The sequence below is a fragment of the Schistocerca piceifrons genome, chromosome X (assembly GCF_021461385.2).
Source record: "Schistocerca piceifrons isolate TAMUIC-IGC-003096 chromosome X, iqSchPice1.1, whole genome shotgun sequence".
Classification (NCBI taxonomy): domain Eukaryota; kingdom Metazoa; phylum Arthropoda; class Insecta; order Orthoptera; family Acrididae; genus Schistocerca; species Schistocerca piceifrons.
In genome coordinates this window covers 476,079,160-476,096,367 of record NC_060149.1, presented here as the reverse complement: position 1 = coordinate 476,096,367, position 17,208 = coordinate 476,079,160, and the positions used below count along the sequence as shown (strand labels likewise).

Genomic DNA, 17,208 nt, shown 5'->3' with positions numbered 1-17,208 from the left:
CTGTGCTTCGCAGTCAAAGTCCAATATGTAGGAATGAAAAGCAGGGTCCTAAACACTACACCGTGGGCGATCCATTGTTTGTTGGCCAGTAACGAGTAACTGAAACGCGCGAAACAAAACGGATAATTGCGATCGAAAACGTATTCGAGGGCACCACTATGGATTATAGCTCTCTATTCTCGATGGAGATATAGAAGACACTACTTTAGATACAGAATTCACTTTATAGACGAAGAAACACAACGTGTAAACACGAGCACACGTGAAAGTTAATACACGACGGTAGAGACTAAAGTCAAAGATCATACCTCGTCACTGGCGTAGTCTGATTATCGATAGTCACCAAAGTGGATTCCATTGCAAATTTTATGGAAGTCTCTTCTTCAAAGCAGAAATGGTAACTCATGGTCCCATTAGCTTGTCTTTATTTTCATTAGAGGCTAAATGTAATTGCTATTAATGGACTGCAATTATTCTATTCAACTAATAGGAGGAAATTCTTCACAATGTGTGGCGTATAGATACAATCCCGTTCAAAACTTCCTGTGGAAACAAATATTATATGCTCTCTCCCTAGTTCGATCGGGTAGCGCTTGCTAGTCGATGTAGATGTCCAATATTCGGCACTTATTCTTAGCATTACAATCCAAAAGCTTCTCGTCTATACTGCTTATCGTGCTTATTTTACGTACACGCTCGATTATATCGCTACCAAATATGAAAACGTTCACTCGCAAGCAAAAGGCGCTTAACAGCCATTGGACAATAAAGATAGATAGTAATAAATAGGCCAGTTCGGATCGAACTAATGAAAAACTTAAATAATAATAACAGTAATAATAATAATAATAGTAATAATAATAATAATAATAATAGTGAAACGCAGACATTTTAATACCTTCTGTTTCCCGGTTTTCGATGCTTAGGAGAGTAATGTTTGACGAAAGTCTATATTTTTACCAAGGTACAAATAGCCGTCAAGCACTCGGACAGTGATGAATGAAATGAATCAGATGTTAGTCATTTTAGTCAGTTAGCACAAAGACCGTTTCTTACTTCTTGCTTTGAAAAAACCGCGTCAGCGTGTACACTTCGCAGTAATCTGTGCAAAGGAGCATCTGCGATGTTTGGAAATGAAAAATAAAACAAAATTGTTGCGACCGCACGTTTTGGATTTTGACGCTAATAGCGATGAGAGATAATATAGATGTCATAAAAAATGCCGTAGAAGCTAGAAACTTGCATGAGGACATAAGGTTAACAAAACTTTGTTTGGTGAGAAAGCTGTAGTCGTGATAAGCTGGTATTTGCGACGTTAGGTACGATGCAGTGTCAAATATAATGCGTTATTGACACGCAAAATTTTCCAATAGTTTCTGTAGGTAATGTAGCGTGAACAGACAGTGATATGGAGATAATCTTCCTCAATACTTAGATCATGAATGTTACTGAATCAGTTGGTTATGTAAAACTGTTTCGAAATAATGTACTGTTTCGATGTATTTAGCATCATATAATGGTGCCCTCAAAATAATATAAGTGAGACAGTGTTATGAAGATAAAGTTTTGGTACTTTTAGCTGACGTTGGCCAAGTCCGTGTGCTACAATATGCCGTTATTCAATGTTTTACAAAAGACGCTGGACATCTCTTCAACAGAATGAAGGTAACCTTCCTCAGTATTAAGTTTAGTCAGTATAGTTTTGCAAAAGTGCCACCAACCTTTTTTATAAATGTAATACTAATTTTAATAAATCTAGAAATGTTTTATAGTCGATTTCATTTTATACAACGCTTTCAGACAGGAGTCTAATTATAGTGGACAAAAAATAGTTTGGACTGAGGTGAATTTACAAAGCAAGCACAAGTACCAAAATATACAGATACCCAGAATGAATAAATACCGGTATGCTTTTATGAATAAGAAACCATCTCATCATTTGCCAGAAATGATTTAGAAAAACCACAAAAAATCTGGTTCAGGGTGTTTTGAGAGAGCAAATTTAGTTCTCCCAAATATGAAGTCAATTTCTTGACTGTTGCTCTAGTTGTATAATGTTCTTTGATCTACACTCGGTTTGTCCCAAATAACTTACATTATAATAGGCTACATAGTTTTGCCCTTTCTCACTGTGCACGCTGAGGACAACTCCTGGTGACTTTTGGACTACAAACCTGTTGCTATGTCGCATTCACTAACTCCAGTCTGTTCAAAAAACTGCCTCAAGCTCCCTAAAGAAACAACTATGCCACATACATGCTGTCATGTTATCCCCTGATACCCCCTAAAGGGTCGACAGAAGCGTCCGATCCCACGCGTCAGCTTTGACCCGTGACGTAAGGGTGTTGTCGTGTGTGACGTCATGACGGCGCGGAGTTTGGTTTGAGTGTGGCTGTCTCCAGTTCTGTTTTATCTTATTTTATTTACTTTTCTGATCTGTTCGTTCTATCTCGTGAGATTTTTTTTAAATTTAAAAACACTTATTACTTATTTTAATCATCTGTTTCCTCGAATTTCTGTTTTAGTTTATTATATTTATCTTTCTGATCTGTTCGTTGTATCACGTAAGATTAGTGTTTTTTGTCTTTAAAAAAAAAAAAAATCAGCTACTGAAGCATCTTTATCTTCTATTGGTTGCAGGGGTTAAGACCCCTGGGGAGGTGGGTGGGTATTCATGCATGGCTGTCTTCACTTACACGTTGTAGCTACGCAAGGCGTCTAAATTTGTTTATATTTAGTTTACCCCCCCCCCCCCCCAAAACACCCCATTTTCCGCGCTTGTCCCGTTAGTGTCATTAGGCTTCTTGTGGAAAGAGAGAGAGAGAGTGTGTGTGTGTGTGTGTGTGTGTGTGTGTGTGTGTGTGTGTGTGTGTGTGTGTTTTTTTGTTTTCGCCATATTTGTGACGTCATGGGTCAAAGCAGACGGGCGGGATCGGACGCTTCCGTATTTCCATTCTCTCAGTACTTCTGCAGTATAATTTTATTTCAACACAGGTGGCTGTGTTCATCATAGTTTTTTTAATATCAGCTGCTTTTCCTCTTATACCATAGCAGTGTAGTTTTTAAATCATCCATGGCCTCAGTTATGTTTGTTATGAACTCTGGCACTTCAGTCTGTGTGAACCTCCCCTTTCTGAAGACATGTTGTGTTTCGTATAAGATTTTCGTATTCTCAGTGAAAGTTTGTTATTGTGTCTTTATTGTTTTACACTATTTTAGAGAGAACAGTTATGATAGTTATGGGTCTGTAGTTTCCTCGATCTCCTTTATATCCTTCTATTACAGACAGGCTCAATGTTGCTCCTTTTTAAGCAATTTGGGAATATTCCTTCCTTCATTACTAAATTTATCAAGAATATCAAGGGCTTTCTGAGATACCTAGTGCAGTGTTACGACATTTTTGTTGATATGTCGTCCAAACCTGCTTTATTTCTATTTTTTAGTGCTCTAATATATGTGAAACTTACAATTTGTCTGTAAGAAGTAGATATAAACTGTCAGCCACCCATTTGGTTCTTCCAATGCTCTGTGCTAATTCTATGTTTTGTTTTAGAAGTATGAGGTTTGGAACTTAAATAGTGGCAACTATTTATTCACAACCAATACAAAAGAGTTACATGTTTTCACCTGTTACTGTCCTTCAAAGTAGTCACCAGCATTGTGTAGAACTCATTGCCAGTTATGTGGGAGGTGTAGTATACCGTTAGCAGAGCTGGTTCTGTTGATGGTGTGAATGGAGCGGTCTACTGCCTGTCAAATCTCTGGAACAGTTCTGAAGCGAATGCCACGAAGTGGTTACTTTATCTTTGGAATCAAATCAAAGTCACAAGGACTTAAGTCCGGGGAGTATGGTGGATGGTACAGTGCTTCCCAGTCCCATCGACCGAACAGAGCAGCCACAGCTTGCACTGTATCCACCTGCACATTGTCATGCAAAATGATGGGTTGTTTGCGCAGAAAGTGTCACCGCCTCTTTCGCAAAGCTGGTCGCAGGTGATGCTCCAAAAATGAACAGCAGTACGACTGAAGTCCTTGTATCTTTGATTTGATTCTGAAGATGAAGGAACCACATTGTGGCATCCACTTCAGAACTGTTCCAGAGATTCGACTAGCAGTAGACTGCTCCATTCGCACCACCAACAGAACATACTGTGCTAATGGTATACTACGCCTTCCACATCGCTAGCTACGGGTTCTGCACAGTGCTGTTGACTGCTTTGAAGGACAGTAACAGGTGCAAACATGTAACTCTTTTGTATCGGTTGTGAATAAATAGTTGCCACTATTTATGTTCCAACCCTCGTATATCCATCATAGGTATATAGTGCTGATTGAAAGTATTACACACTTGCGGATCTGTTACTCATGTCTCCTCCCCTGTCGATATAACTGTTTTAGATTTGTTAGAAGTAGTTTGTATTTTTAATTTTGGTGGCTAGCCTTTCCTTCTCTTACCTTACTAGCATATGAATTCTTCTTGCACCTGTAAGCTTCATAACCAACTTGTCCTTTATTATTCTGGTAATTTTCATATAGCACAGTCAGTTCATATCTTGCTCTTTAATTTCCATAGTGGTCAGTTTCTTCATTCATTATGAAAATAATGAATACTTCAGTGATTTTTTTACGATATTGAACTTTTTAATGCAGTGTTCTTAAATATGACTTTTGTTTTAAGTGCATTACTTTATTTGTTGTGTTTCTTTTCTACCTCTGAATACCAAAAATTTTTGTCCTTTTGTGTGGGTTTGCTATGCTATTTCTGATACTGATGATTATTATGCTGTTTCTTCATTTTCCACTGTTGCTTCTGATGCTTCACATGCTGGTGCTTATGTAACTTCTTCCTCATGAGATGCAGCCAGAGATGCTTCTTTCTTATACACTGCAAATGCATCCTTGTTTTCTTTTGGAATTAGCGTCGAATCTGTTGCAAGTTTCATTGATGACTACTTCTTCAGTTGTTTTATCACTGGGGAATTTCTTTTGCCAGCATTTTCTTGCCTTCATGGTTTCTGTGCATGCCCTCTGACAGAACTGATTGCTTCAGTGAAAGTTGTATGTACAAAACTGCTACAAATCATCCAAATTATCCTCAATTTTCATTTTGTTCCAACAGTTTCTCTGTTTATACAAGAGTTTTCAATTAAGTCACACCTGGGAAAGGGGGGGGGGGGGGGGGGAATATATAAAAGAGAGAAAAAAAGGAACATTTTGCAAGCCAATTTTTTTCTGAAAATTCTTTCAGTGTTCTTACTGCAAGGCTACTTTCATTTTGATACACATCATTTCCTTCTCTGATTATGAAACAGTTATAAAGTGCTTTTCGCTGTAGTTTCACAGCTTTTTAGCCCTGCTCATATTGTAGCTCCAGGTTTTGCAATTCCATTCACTTTATACTTTGTCTGGATATTAGACATGATGGTGGTTAGAAGTTGTTTGTGCAAAGTTTCTACACCTCTGTCCTGGAGAATTTTTGATGCTATATTATATACCACTGGCAGAAGTAACACTCCTTTGTATTTGTTGACATTTTGTTTGTCTCCCTTTTTATGTGGTGAGTGAGTTAATGCTATATTCCACTCTTTTGGAATCATTTCAGTTTTCCAGATGTGCTCAAAAAGCATATGTAGACATTTATAATCTATGGTTCTGACAGTTTCAACAGTTTTGCTGTAAAGGAGCCTTCACCAATTACTTTGTTTTTCATCAATTTCTTGCTCTGTTGGTGGGAAATCATCCTCCAAATTTTTGTGGTGTTACTAGAGAGTCCAGTTTAACTGTTAGAACTAGATAGTTTAAAGGCATAGCATAAAAAAATGCTAGTATTTCACAATTTTTCTTTCTTTATTTATTTATTCGAATAACACTTTTTTAGGGTACGATAAATCAATCTTGGTTTTCCTTCTTTGTGTTTAGTTTTTGTTGCTACCAGACTTCTTTCATCTGTAGAGAGTGTCGTTCCTTTTCTACCTGGGTCCATTTTTTTTTTCCTTTTGCAGACCTCTTTTGTTCCTGAAATTTTGCTTTTCGTGTTGCTTCTTTAAAAGATATTTTGTTACCTATTATATCCATTAGACTTCCTGAGTTTTTCATATCTTTGTCAATTTCAGTAAACTATATGGGCTTACTTTTGTAGCTGTTTAGTAAGTTGAAAATCTGCCTTGGTTAGTCTGGTTTTGTCGATTCAGTATATGTGGCTATAAAACTGCAGTTGTCTTTTCCTCGTAACAGTTAGCTTTCCAATTTCCAAATAGAACTCTCTATTTGATCTTAATTTGTGTTCAACATTACTACTACTTCCAGGTCTCAGTATTTTCCTTAGAACTTCAACTTTTCCCAGTTTTTGAAGATCCTCAAATCTTATTATTTAATCCTGTGCTGCCATTATGATCTTTGAAACAAATACTTGGTGCCTGATACCAATTAAGTACATGTTCAAAAGTTTGGTAAAAATTTCTAGTATCATTGTTGGCAAAATTTTCTTGTATCTCCATAAAATGAGAATTTTTGAAGATTCTTTTGATTTTCTGTATTATGTTTGACATTTATTTTCTTTGTTATCTGAGTTGTTCTAAATGTTCTCTATTTGACCCTCTCCATTTTTGAGCTCTTTGTTCTGGTGCTTCTTCACACTCTTCATTCCACCTTGTGTTCTATTTATTCTTGGCAAATTATAAAGTTTTCTGTTCTGCTACAGTAATTTTTACATGGAGTTCATGCCACTCAACCTTTTTTTTTTTTTGTCTTGATTTCTTTGCTTACATTTTTTTGTCTTTCTATTGTAATATTAATTTTAATGGATTCGTATCTGATTACTTTCTTGGTTGTGTTTTTTGTTTTATGTTGAAGAAATCATATTACAATCTTAGAGAGATAATGATCTGAATCAAATTCCTGACTTCTGATTACTTCAACAGTTATAATTTTCTTGATATCCCACTTAGATATGGGCACATGATACTAGATTTAGATTTGGAGATATCCAAGTTTTGGCTTTTCTTGATAGTTTGTGAAAATTGTGGACATCAGTTTTAACTGTAACATTTTGCGTATATTGATCAGTTTTTCTCCATTTCTGTTTGTTCTTAAGTGCACTGGATATTCACCTGCAGTATTCTTAAATTTCTTTTCCGTCTCAACTTTCATATTGAAGTTGCTGAGGAGTGTTTTGATGTTGTTTTTATGTATGTTGCAGATTAAATAGGACTGGAATTAATAGATTTATAGATTTGTTTTGTGCTTTAAAATTCCTTTATTGAGGCACTTCACTGAAATACATTTCAAATAGCACCATTGTGGCAGAGGCAGCCAATCATCTCCCTCGTGTGTGTGTGTGTGTGTGCGCATGACATTCCCCAATGCTGATAGAGCATGGCTTGGTCAAGCAGTGGTGTAACACCACTGGTTCTATCAGTGATGTCCTCTGGGCTTGGCGGCTAAGGCAGTGGCAGTTGAGGCATGGCTGATGTCTCCAGTGCCATGGCAGCCATGACCCACTGTAGGAATGCTATGGCTGGTGCACTTGTGTCCCAGGGTTGACGGGCCCCATGGTGGCTTCTTTGTCTTGCCTATCAGAGCAGCCTGCTCTGACACGAGGCCAAACTGCGGACCCCATACACCATTCTGATGGTACCCCAAGTGTTTCAGCCCTGTTGTGGTAGTGCTGCAATACTAACACAAGAATATTGCAGCACGAAAGTGGTTCAGTATTTTTATGCTCATGGGCTGGGCTTGGTTGGGCTTTGCTACACCTTGCGGCATGCGTACTAAACACTTCTGTGGTTGCTGGTGTAGAAAGGCTTCTGCCTACTTCTTCTTAGGTGTTGCTGTGTCAACTATTTCTGCACCTTTCCAGGGTGGCTTGCCTCGTACTGCACAATGGCTTTGCTGTGTTTTGTAAGACACATCTGTACCTGCCTGAAGCAGGCTTGGCTTAATCCACTTCCTACTTTGTGTGTATGATTGAATATGGTCATTGCTCTATGTTGCGCTCTCTCTTAACAAGACTTGGCCTCTCGTGTTGCCTTAACTAAACTGTTCTCACACTAGAATGACAAATCCTGATGGCTAGCCCAATTGGCTGTGTTCCACTTTTCAGGATTACTTGTACCAATAAGTTCCCTTAAACACTTCTGATCCTAGGCCCTTTAGTTTTCTGCTCAATTCAGTTTATAGCTGCAGCTTGTCCTCTGCTGTCTCTGAGGCTATGGGAATCCAATGGACTGGACTTTGAACAGTGACTGGGTGTGGACTTTGTCTTGTGTTTTGCTTCTTGTACATTGTGTTTTGCTTTTTGTACATGTAAACATGGACTACAGTTAGTAGAGTATATCTGCAGTAGTTGATATGACAATGATCAATGTTGTTTCCCTCCAGTACTGACACTCTCCGTACAGACTCACATACTGCATCAGTGTGTCCAGAAAGATTTCCCTCTCCTGCTCGCTAACGAGTTTCTGTAGAGTGCATTAGCTTGGGTCCCAAAGTCTGGTTTAACATAGATTCACAGGGAGGAGCACTTCTATGTGTCCCTCAGGCCAATACAATCCAGGCTGTGAAATTCTTAAAAGGGTTACCCCCTAACTGTGGCAGGTAGGTGGAAAGCAGAGCCAATTATTTAACATGAAATCCCATTTACCAATAATCCACTCCTATCTAACTCTAACATTTTTGATGTCATGAGTTTCCCCTGCTCGAAACTACTGGCGGCGGCTGCTGCTGCTGCTACTACTACTACTACTACTACTACTACTACTACTACATCGAAGGTTGAGTACAACCAATATACTGTAAGTTCAACTCAGTCCTAATCACTTCCTTCTTGCATTCTGTCTCTGCTTTCTGACCCATTAGTAACTTCACTGCACAGGACTTCTGACCCTTTCTCACTACTCTGTTTGGAAAAACCGTAATCACAACCCTGTAACACTTTCATAACTCCGTATCTTCCATTTTTACACATTTACTCTTGTTTTCTGCATCTAGTAACAACCGTTGTAACTTTACCTGACAGACTTCTTTAACATACCCCACTTAACAGGATATAATTGGATACATATAATTGCTAGAATGGAAAGGAAACTGAAATGCACAACCTTGCCCCATCTGGCCTTGCTTCTTCTGTGCCTAACTTAAAATCAAAGGGTAAATTTTTATGATTAGATTCTAAGACCAACCATAGTTCTGGTGGTTGCTCGTTCTGCACTTCCTGTAGTAGCCCTTCCAGGTACTGTTCCAGTGATGACAAGTTCACTCCTCGCTGGCCCCATACAGCTTGCTGCATAGCTTCTCGTAGCTCTGCTACCTCTCCTGGCACTTCCCACATTCTGGCCTCCAAGGGCTGTAACAGTTTTGTTACCACTACTTCCATGATTCTTCAGCAGTTTCGGCATAGCTCACCACTTCTTGAGTCAGCTAGCACATCCTTCACCAAACTTGCAATTTACATAGTGTGCCACTCACGTGCTGCCTTGTTTCCTTTCACCAGTTGTTTTATTACTTCTGTGTGTCAATCAATCTCCTGATGTCCTCCTCATCAGCTCTCCCAAACACAGTTTTGATAAGTCGGCTTCCCACATTGATCCAAACTCTCCTTGTCCTTGTATGCGATACAATCCTGAGGACCTTAGCCATCTCGTCCCTCAACTTCCATAAGACCCGTGTAATCTCATACTCTGCTTCCTGTCAAAAACAATTGAAGGATTCTTCTAGCTGGCTCACCTCATTTGTATCTCCATATGTTAAACACCATCTGTATCACAGAGCAATGATTGGTGATAATCACGTCCTTTTGCTAAATGAACAGCACTCCTCCTTTCTGGTGCTGGTTCCACAATGTTTCCACCCTAATGATGACCAGTAGTCCGGTTATGACTCACATCATCTTGTCTCCTGGCGTATCTCACCTGAGGCCAGGGCTACCTATTACCCTTTGCTCTCTATAAGGTTCTCTGGGGCCCCACAGCAGCTAATTTCACTTAAGCTACAACTATATCTAACATTTAAAAAATAACTTAGTCTTATCTCCTAGGTCTTAACCCATATGGACTTCCTATTGTTGCTTTAAATACAACCTCTTGCTGCTCCTCTGCACCTCTGCACCTCTGCACCTCCTTTTCCAGTTTCCCTTTCCAGTCTGTCCCTCCAGTTCATGGGTTAACCTCTGGGCTCCCTCGAAAAGGTTTCAAACTCCTATGTACACAATTGTTTTTCTCGTCAGCAACTGAATCTTGCTATTCACTGGACACTTATTTGCCTTGACTTGAAATGGCCCTTGATATTTCATAAGAAAATTCTTTGTCTTCCCTTTTGGAGTGTATGAAGTTAATTACATCACTGATTGGCCAACCTTGTGTTGTGGTATTCTTGCTTACGGCTCAGTGCTTCCTCTTGCTTTTCCAGTGCCCATGTATTTGTCATGCGTACACTTTCCAAATTTCTCTTGGGACCCTTTCAAACTCCTTAACCGAATCTCCTGTCTTCCCCTTCTTGGTTTTCAACATGTCAAAATGGCATTTTATGACCATGTACCATCTCATATGGCGGCAGTCGTGTGTGTGTGTGTGTGTGTGTGTGTGTGTGTGTGTGTGTGTGTGTGTGTGTGTGTGTGTGAGCTGTTTTGAGTTGTATGTGGAGACCGCATACCTTAGACATCCCAATTGGTATTGTGCACATCCACATAATATCCTAGCATCTTTCCTATGCTTCTGTGCACCCTTTCGGTTCTCCCATTAACTTGAGTGTCAGAGGACTCATCCTCAGTTTCTTCACACATAACAGCTTACACAGTTCCTTGAACTAATCCAACATAATGTTGGTTCCCTAGTCTGTTGTTATCATTTCAGGTACCCTGAACTTCAGTATCCAATCGTTTACCTGCAGTTCTGCCACTGTTGCTACCTCTTGGTTTGGTGTTGAGACCATTGCCACATATCTTGAAAACTGACCTGTAATTGTAAGTACCTGTTTATTCCCTACAGGTATTTTCATAAAAAGACCTAAAACATCAATCCAAAGAAATTCAAGCCATGCTAATGCTTCAGGTAGTCTCTGCAATGGTACTCTTGTTCGACACAAATCTGCTCTATGTGCACACTGTATACAATTCTGCACATACTGGTTCATGTCCATCTTCCTATCCTTCCACCAATACCTCTGTGCTACTCTCCTGTTGGTAGACCTACATCCTCCATGAGTTGCTAATGCGTGACCATGTGTGTCTTGTAGCATTCTATTCCTCAACTTCACTGGTACCACTGCTTGTGGTCACAACTTGGTTTGTCTGCACAGCAACCAATCGTGCATACAAAACTGTGATTATTTACTATACTGCTTAGACTCCTCATCTGTCCTCTGCACTGTATGCTATTCCTTATTCTCATTGCCACCTATCTGCCACACTGCTAGTTTCCTACTTAAGTCCTCTATGTTCCCATGTTTCATTCTAGGTTTATGTACGACCATAGAATCAAACTTGCTCAGTCTTACCACCCATCATGTCAACCTATCAGATGGGTCCTTCAATCCCAGCAGTCATTTCAGTGCTACATGATCTGTTATCACTCAAAACTTTTTCCTGTAGAGATAAGAATTGAAGCATCTGATTCCATAGAGAAGACTCAACATCTCTCTTTCCGTTGTGAAGTAATTCCTGTCTGCTGAGTGCAGCTGCCTTGATGCATAGGTTGCCAGGTGCTCTACGTCATCTGTTTCTTGAGACAACCACACAGCCAAGTACATAGTTGGATGCATCTTATGACAGAATTAATTCTTTAGTGAAATCTGGGAACACTAAGATTGGACTTGATGTTAAAGCTTCTTCAGTCTCTCAAAAGCACAGTCAGTCCTCTGACCAAACAAATTTTGCACCTTTCTTCACTAATTATGCATACAGTCTGACAACATCCACAAATCCCTTTACGAATCTTCAGTAATAGTTTGCAACTGCATGGAATGATTGTTGTTCCTTCACTGACTCGGGCAGAGAAAATCATGTATAGCTTTAATAAACCTTGGGGTCTGTCTTAACCTCATTCTTACTTATTATCTGACCAAGATATGCCACCTCTTCCAACACAGAATTTCACTTTTCTGTATTCAACATTAAATTTGGTGCCCTCAGTCTCAGGAATACTTACCTTAAGCACTGTATGTGCTGTTTGATATCACTTGTATAGACAATTATATCGTCAAGATACACCAAGCATTGATGTTGTTTTATTCCTCTGAGAATTCTATCTTAACAGTCTCTGAAATGTTTACAGGTGTGTTCTTTAATTCAAAAGGAATTCTCCTGAATTGATAACAGCCCCATGGTGCAGAAAATGCTGTTCTCGGTCCGTCTTCAGAGTGACTTCTAGCTGATGGTAGCCACATCTTAAGTCATCACTAAAATTTTTTTTGCACTGGTTCAAATAGTCAACGGTTTCCTTAACGTTTCTGAAAGTGTAGGCGTCCATTATAATCTTAGCGTTTAGATGTCGATAATCACAACAAAACCTATACTTCCATGTTGCACCATTGATTTTTTGGTACAATGACAATTCCTGTCCCTCCCCACCCATCCCCCACCCCAATGGACTATTACTCTCCTCAGTAATCCCAGCCTTCAGCTGCTGATCGATAAATTCTGTCAGAATCAGCTGCAGGTACCGCAGAGCTCTGTACGGTTTGCAGTAAATCTGTGATTCATTTCCTGCGTAATATGCATAGCTGGCAATGACCCTTTTGGAAAAAAGCCCTAAATTATAAAAGTAACTCTTCTATTTGTTCCCCACTACTTCCCTTTAGGTGCTTTACCTTCCACCATGATGCAGTTTCAGTGGTATCTACCAATTTTCCGTGGCTGATACCCCTTGTTGTCCTACTCTTCCTCCTCTGGGGTATCCACATTAGTGATCACCAACCCCTCCATTAACCTTAAATCTGTGATGCTAAAATTATCCACAAATGCAGATATCATTTTCTCACCATTTACCTCTTGTATGCATACATCACTTCAGTTTACTAAGCATCTTGCCTTATCCAAGACCTCATTTACTTTGAATGGTTCCACAACACACAAAATTCTTATCAGTAATCTAGACTCAACATTAACACAAAGCGATCTCCCGGTACCCTCAGGCACAAAATTGTGTGAATCAAGTCTTTGAGTAATTAGTCACAGTTTAAATGGTTTTTCATTGCGATAAACTCACTTTGTGACATTGCTACACTGACAGCTATTTCACCATATGCTGCGAAAAATTGGTTTGGGCACAATGATGATGCAAGAAATCCTACCCCAGAATCGTGTCATAGCCCTCACTCATGTGTGGCACAATCTCTGCATATTGCTTGAACTGAACTGTGCCCAGGAAAAAATCAACATGCACCAATCCCAACAGCATGAAATCTTTATCCCACACTCCATGTAATATATACTGCAATGGGTTCCAGTGCTTATGTTCCGCCAGATCACCATTGGCAACCGATACATGTGCCCATGTGTTCAAAAATATCCTGCAATTCATGTTTCTTACTATTCCTCTGACCGCACAATCCACCTCTGTGATTGACTTCATAGAATCTAATCTTAATGGGAATGGCCATAGGCGGACGTTGGGTTTCCTTTGCTGTTTAATGTCTGGTTCTTCCTTGGTCCTCTACCTCTGAAACTGCTGTGACTTCTGCCTCTATTCCCATTGTCCTGAGGCTAGTGACATTGCCTCCTCACATGCCCCATTTGGCCACACCTATAACACCTTATATTGGTTGAGAACACTGTACTTCAGTTTATATGTAAATTTCTTCACATTCTGTTGACAGTGTGACAGTTGTGCGCAAATCAATTGGACCCCGTGTCCGTACTTGTCTTGACATCTCCTGAAGGTAATCCTCTTAAAAACATGTCAAATGCCCTCTGCTCAGCCTCTTGTAAAATAACCTCATTTACAGCCTCATGTCCCAACTCATAAGTACACCCATTGATCTTTCTTCTCCTATCTGCAAATTCTTCCATTGATTCCACATGCTTCTTTGTTACCATCACCAACTTTTCTCTAAAATGTCTTGCACTATTCTGTTTCACATACCTCTGGGCTAACCCCTCCTTAAATTCGTCAGTCGCTCAATCTAACTCCCTTGAGAGTCTCCGTATACTCTGCATAAGTTTTTGCTTCCACTGCTAATCTCAATTTTGTGACCCCTAAAAGTTCTGCATCAGACCATCCTTCCATTTCTGCCAAATTTTTAAGATCTCCCACAAATGCTTGTACACCCTCGGTTGATTTCACAGGGAAAGGAGCAACAAAACATGCAGGTGATGAATCTATACCTCACTGTGGCAATTGCGACTCCATTAGAACACATAACTCCATATTAACTGCTGTCAGCTGAGATAACCATTCCAACATTATGCAGACTGCCTCTGGTTGTGATACACCTTGCGTCTCTGTCTCTGCAAAAGCCTTGTTCTCTCCAACACTCAGTTTGAAACACCAGTATTCACGAGACAGAGAAACTAAAATATATTAGCCCATTTTGACGGGTCACTCCTAACCATATGTGTGTAGCATCTACATGTGAAACATACTGCTGGTACTGAGTCTGTACACTGAATGACCTTCTAAATTACAATGTGTACATTTAACAGGTACTAATCAATTGTGGCTCCCATTACCTCTGCAGTGCAACAAATCTACTGACTTTTTACTTGTAAAACAATCCACCTTATAGGAAGCATGGCAGCAAGCTTTATTTTCATGAATAAACATTCACCAACAAGTAAATTTTCTGGGTTCAATGTACCATAGACTGTAGGTTCAGACGTTGCTCCAGAAAGGTGACGCCAGTGTCCTGACATGAGTGAAATAGGACTGGAGACAGCAAATTTGTGCTTTCAAATTCCCTTATTGTGGGTCTCCACCGGTACACATTTCCTTCAGCACCAGGGTGGCTTAGGCATCCAATGCCTCTCTCGTGTGTGTGTGTGTGTGTGTGTGTGTGTGTGTGTGTGTGTGTGTGTGTGTGTGTGTGTGTGTGTGTGTGTGTGTGTGTGCGCGCGCGCGCGCGCGTGCATAACACCACTGCTTCCATTAGTGATGTACTCTGTGCTCTGCAGCAGAGGCAGCAGTGGCTGAGGCACAGCTTATGCCTCCAGTGCTGTGGTGGCTATGACCCACTGTAGGAGCACTGTGGCCAACGCGCTGTGTCCCAGAGCTCAGCTGACCCTGCGGTAGCTCTGTGTCTTATATCTCAGGGCAGGCTACCCACACATGAGGCCAAGCTGCGGACCCCATACAGCGTTCTGGATGGTGCTCCAAGTTTCACAGTCCCATGGTGGTAGTGCTGCGATACTGGCACAATAATATTTCAATACAAAAGTGGCTGGCCTTGCTTAGACTTTGCTATGCCTTGTGGCACATACACAAAAAACTTCTGCAGTTAATGCTGTGGAAAGGCTTCCACATAGGTGCTGCTGTGTCAGTTGTTTCCAGATCCTGCTTGGCTGGCTTGCCTTGTACCGTGTGAATGCTTTGTTGTGTTTTGTAAGGCATAACAATCATGGTTGACTGCAGCTGGCTCGGCTGTAATTTACTTCCTACTTTTGCATTTCTGACCAAGTATGGTTGGTGCACTATGAAGATTTCAGATTCTGAAATATACCAAAATTAATTTACTTTCTGCAGATTTCTTCTGTTGTTATTATTCATGGGTTCATGACAATTTATAAGGTTATAGATTCTATTCTTGCATGTTATTGTTAACAAGGACATTCATTCTGATTTCGATTTAAATTCTGCTATACTATCCGCAATTTTTTTGTTTACATAAAATACTGTTCCAAACACTGGCATGTTTTCCATTATTCTTATTGCTTGTTTCTGTTTGTAAAATCTGTCTGTTGTGTATCAACTACATTCTCATCTAACAATCTCGCTTCCTGCTCTGCTAAAATTTGTATTTGGTTCTTCTGTGGAAATAATTCTAATTCTGTCTGTTTTCCAATTTTCAGAAGAGAATTTACATTTAATGTTCCAAAGTAGTACTTCTTCTTGAACTTAAACGCAGAAGGTTTTTCAGTATATTCCATCTCTGGGACTCCCCAGAGCCTTAGGTCCCAATGTATTGCAAGAGGTAATGGTGGATACCTCATCAGAGTTAACACCAGTGTAGTGCATCCATTGTGTGAACTTTTCATTTTGCGATTTGAAGTAGAAGCAGGAAATCCAGGATTATCCCTGAATTCCCAAAATAAGAACAGGATGTCAGACTAGATTATTACTGATTCAACCACCATTAATGTGTGGAACAGGCACTGTTGGGCTACCACCAGTAATATGCTGAACCATCATGCCATCTACCCATTTTCGCCTTGGACAATAGGCTACCCATTTTGCCAGTTCTGCCATATCCAAGTCCATTATCTCCATCTTTGCTGCCATCGAGGTCTTCTCTGTAACCCTGGCAAGGAGCTCTTACATGCTACTATCAAACTGGGCCTTTTGAACTGAGGTTTTTTAAAAGGTGATCAGCACCTGCTTTCTTTGGACTTGGATTTATTATATTCCTCTTGAAGTCTGAGGGTATTTCACCTGTGATCTTCACTGTAACCCTGGCAAGGAGCTCTTACATGGTACTATCAGCTGGGCCTGCTGAACTGAAGTTTTTTAAAAGGTGTTGCTCCTCTTGTCACTCCTCTTTTATCCTAGCTTATGACAAACAACCTTGGAACCTTTACGACCCAGGTTGGAGGAGTTTATTATTATTATCATCATCATTCTGTTGTTGTTGTGGTCTTCAGTCCAAAGACTAGTTTGGTGCAGCTCTCCATGCTACTCTGTCCTGGGCAAGCCTCTTCATCTCCGAGTAACTACTACAACCTACATCCCTCTGAATCTGCTTACTGTACTCATCTCTTGGTCTCCATCTACAATTTTTACCCAGCACGCTTCCCTCCAGTGCTACATTGGTGATCCCTTGATGCCTCAGAATTTGTCCTACCAACCGATCTCTTCTTTTGGTCAGGTTGTACCACAGATTTCTCTTCTTCCCAATTCTATTCTGTTCTGGCATAACCACAAGTGCCGGAACAAAGATGAAGAACCCAAGAGAAGCGAAGGCGGTGAAACGACATCAGCCAATGGTGCGCTGATTAGGACCGCACCACAATAGGAGCGGCCTCTACAAGAGGAGAATATAAGTGTTGCTCCTGTCAGCCTCGGA

The 17,208-nt window shown here is 40.2% G+C and overlaps 1 protein-coding gene across 3 annotated transcripts in view; it reads left to right on the top strand.

The window, feature by feature from the left end:
* The first annotated feature begins 1,091 nt into the window (after positions 1-1,091).
* The window catches only part of LOC124723002 (DNA fragmentation factor subunit beta), a 148,960-nt gene continuing 132,843 nt past the window's right edge, over positions 1,092-17,208 (top strand). For all 3 annotated transcript variants that reach the window (XR_007006477.1, XM_047248178.1, XM_047248177.1), the window contains exon 1: positions 1,092-1,665. Coding sequence is in view for 2 of the 3 variants with exons in the window: in XM_047248178.1 (XP_047104134.1) it covers positions 1,660-1,665 (6 nt within the window). In the remaining variant the exon portion in view is untranslated. The remainder of the gene's footprint in view (positions 1,666-17,208) is intronic.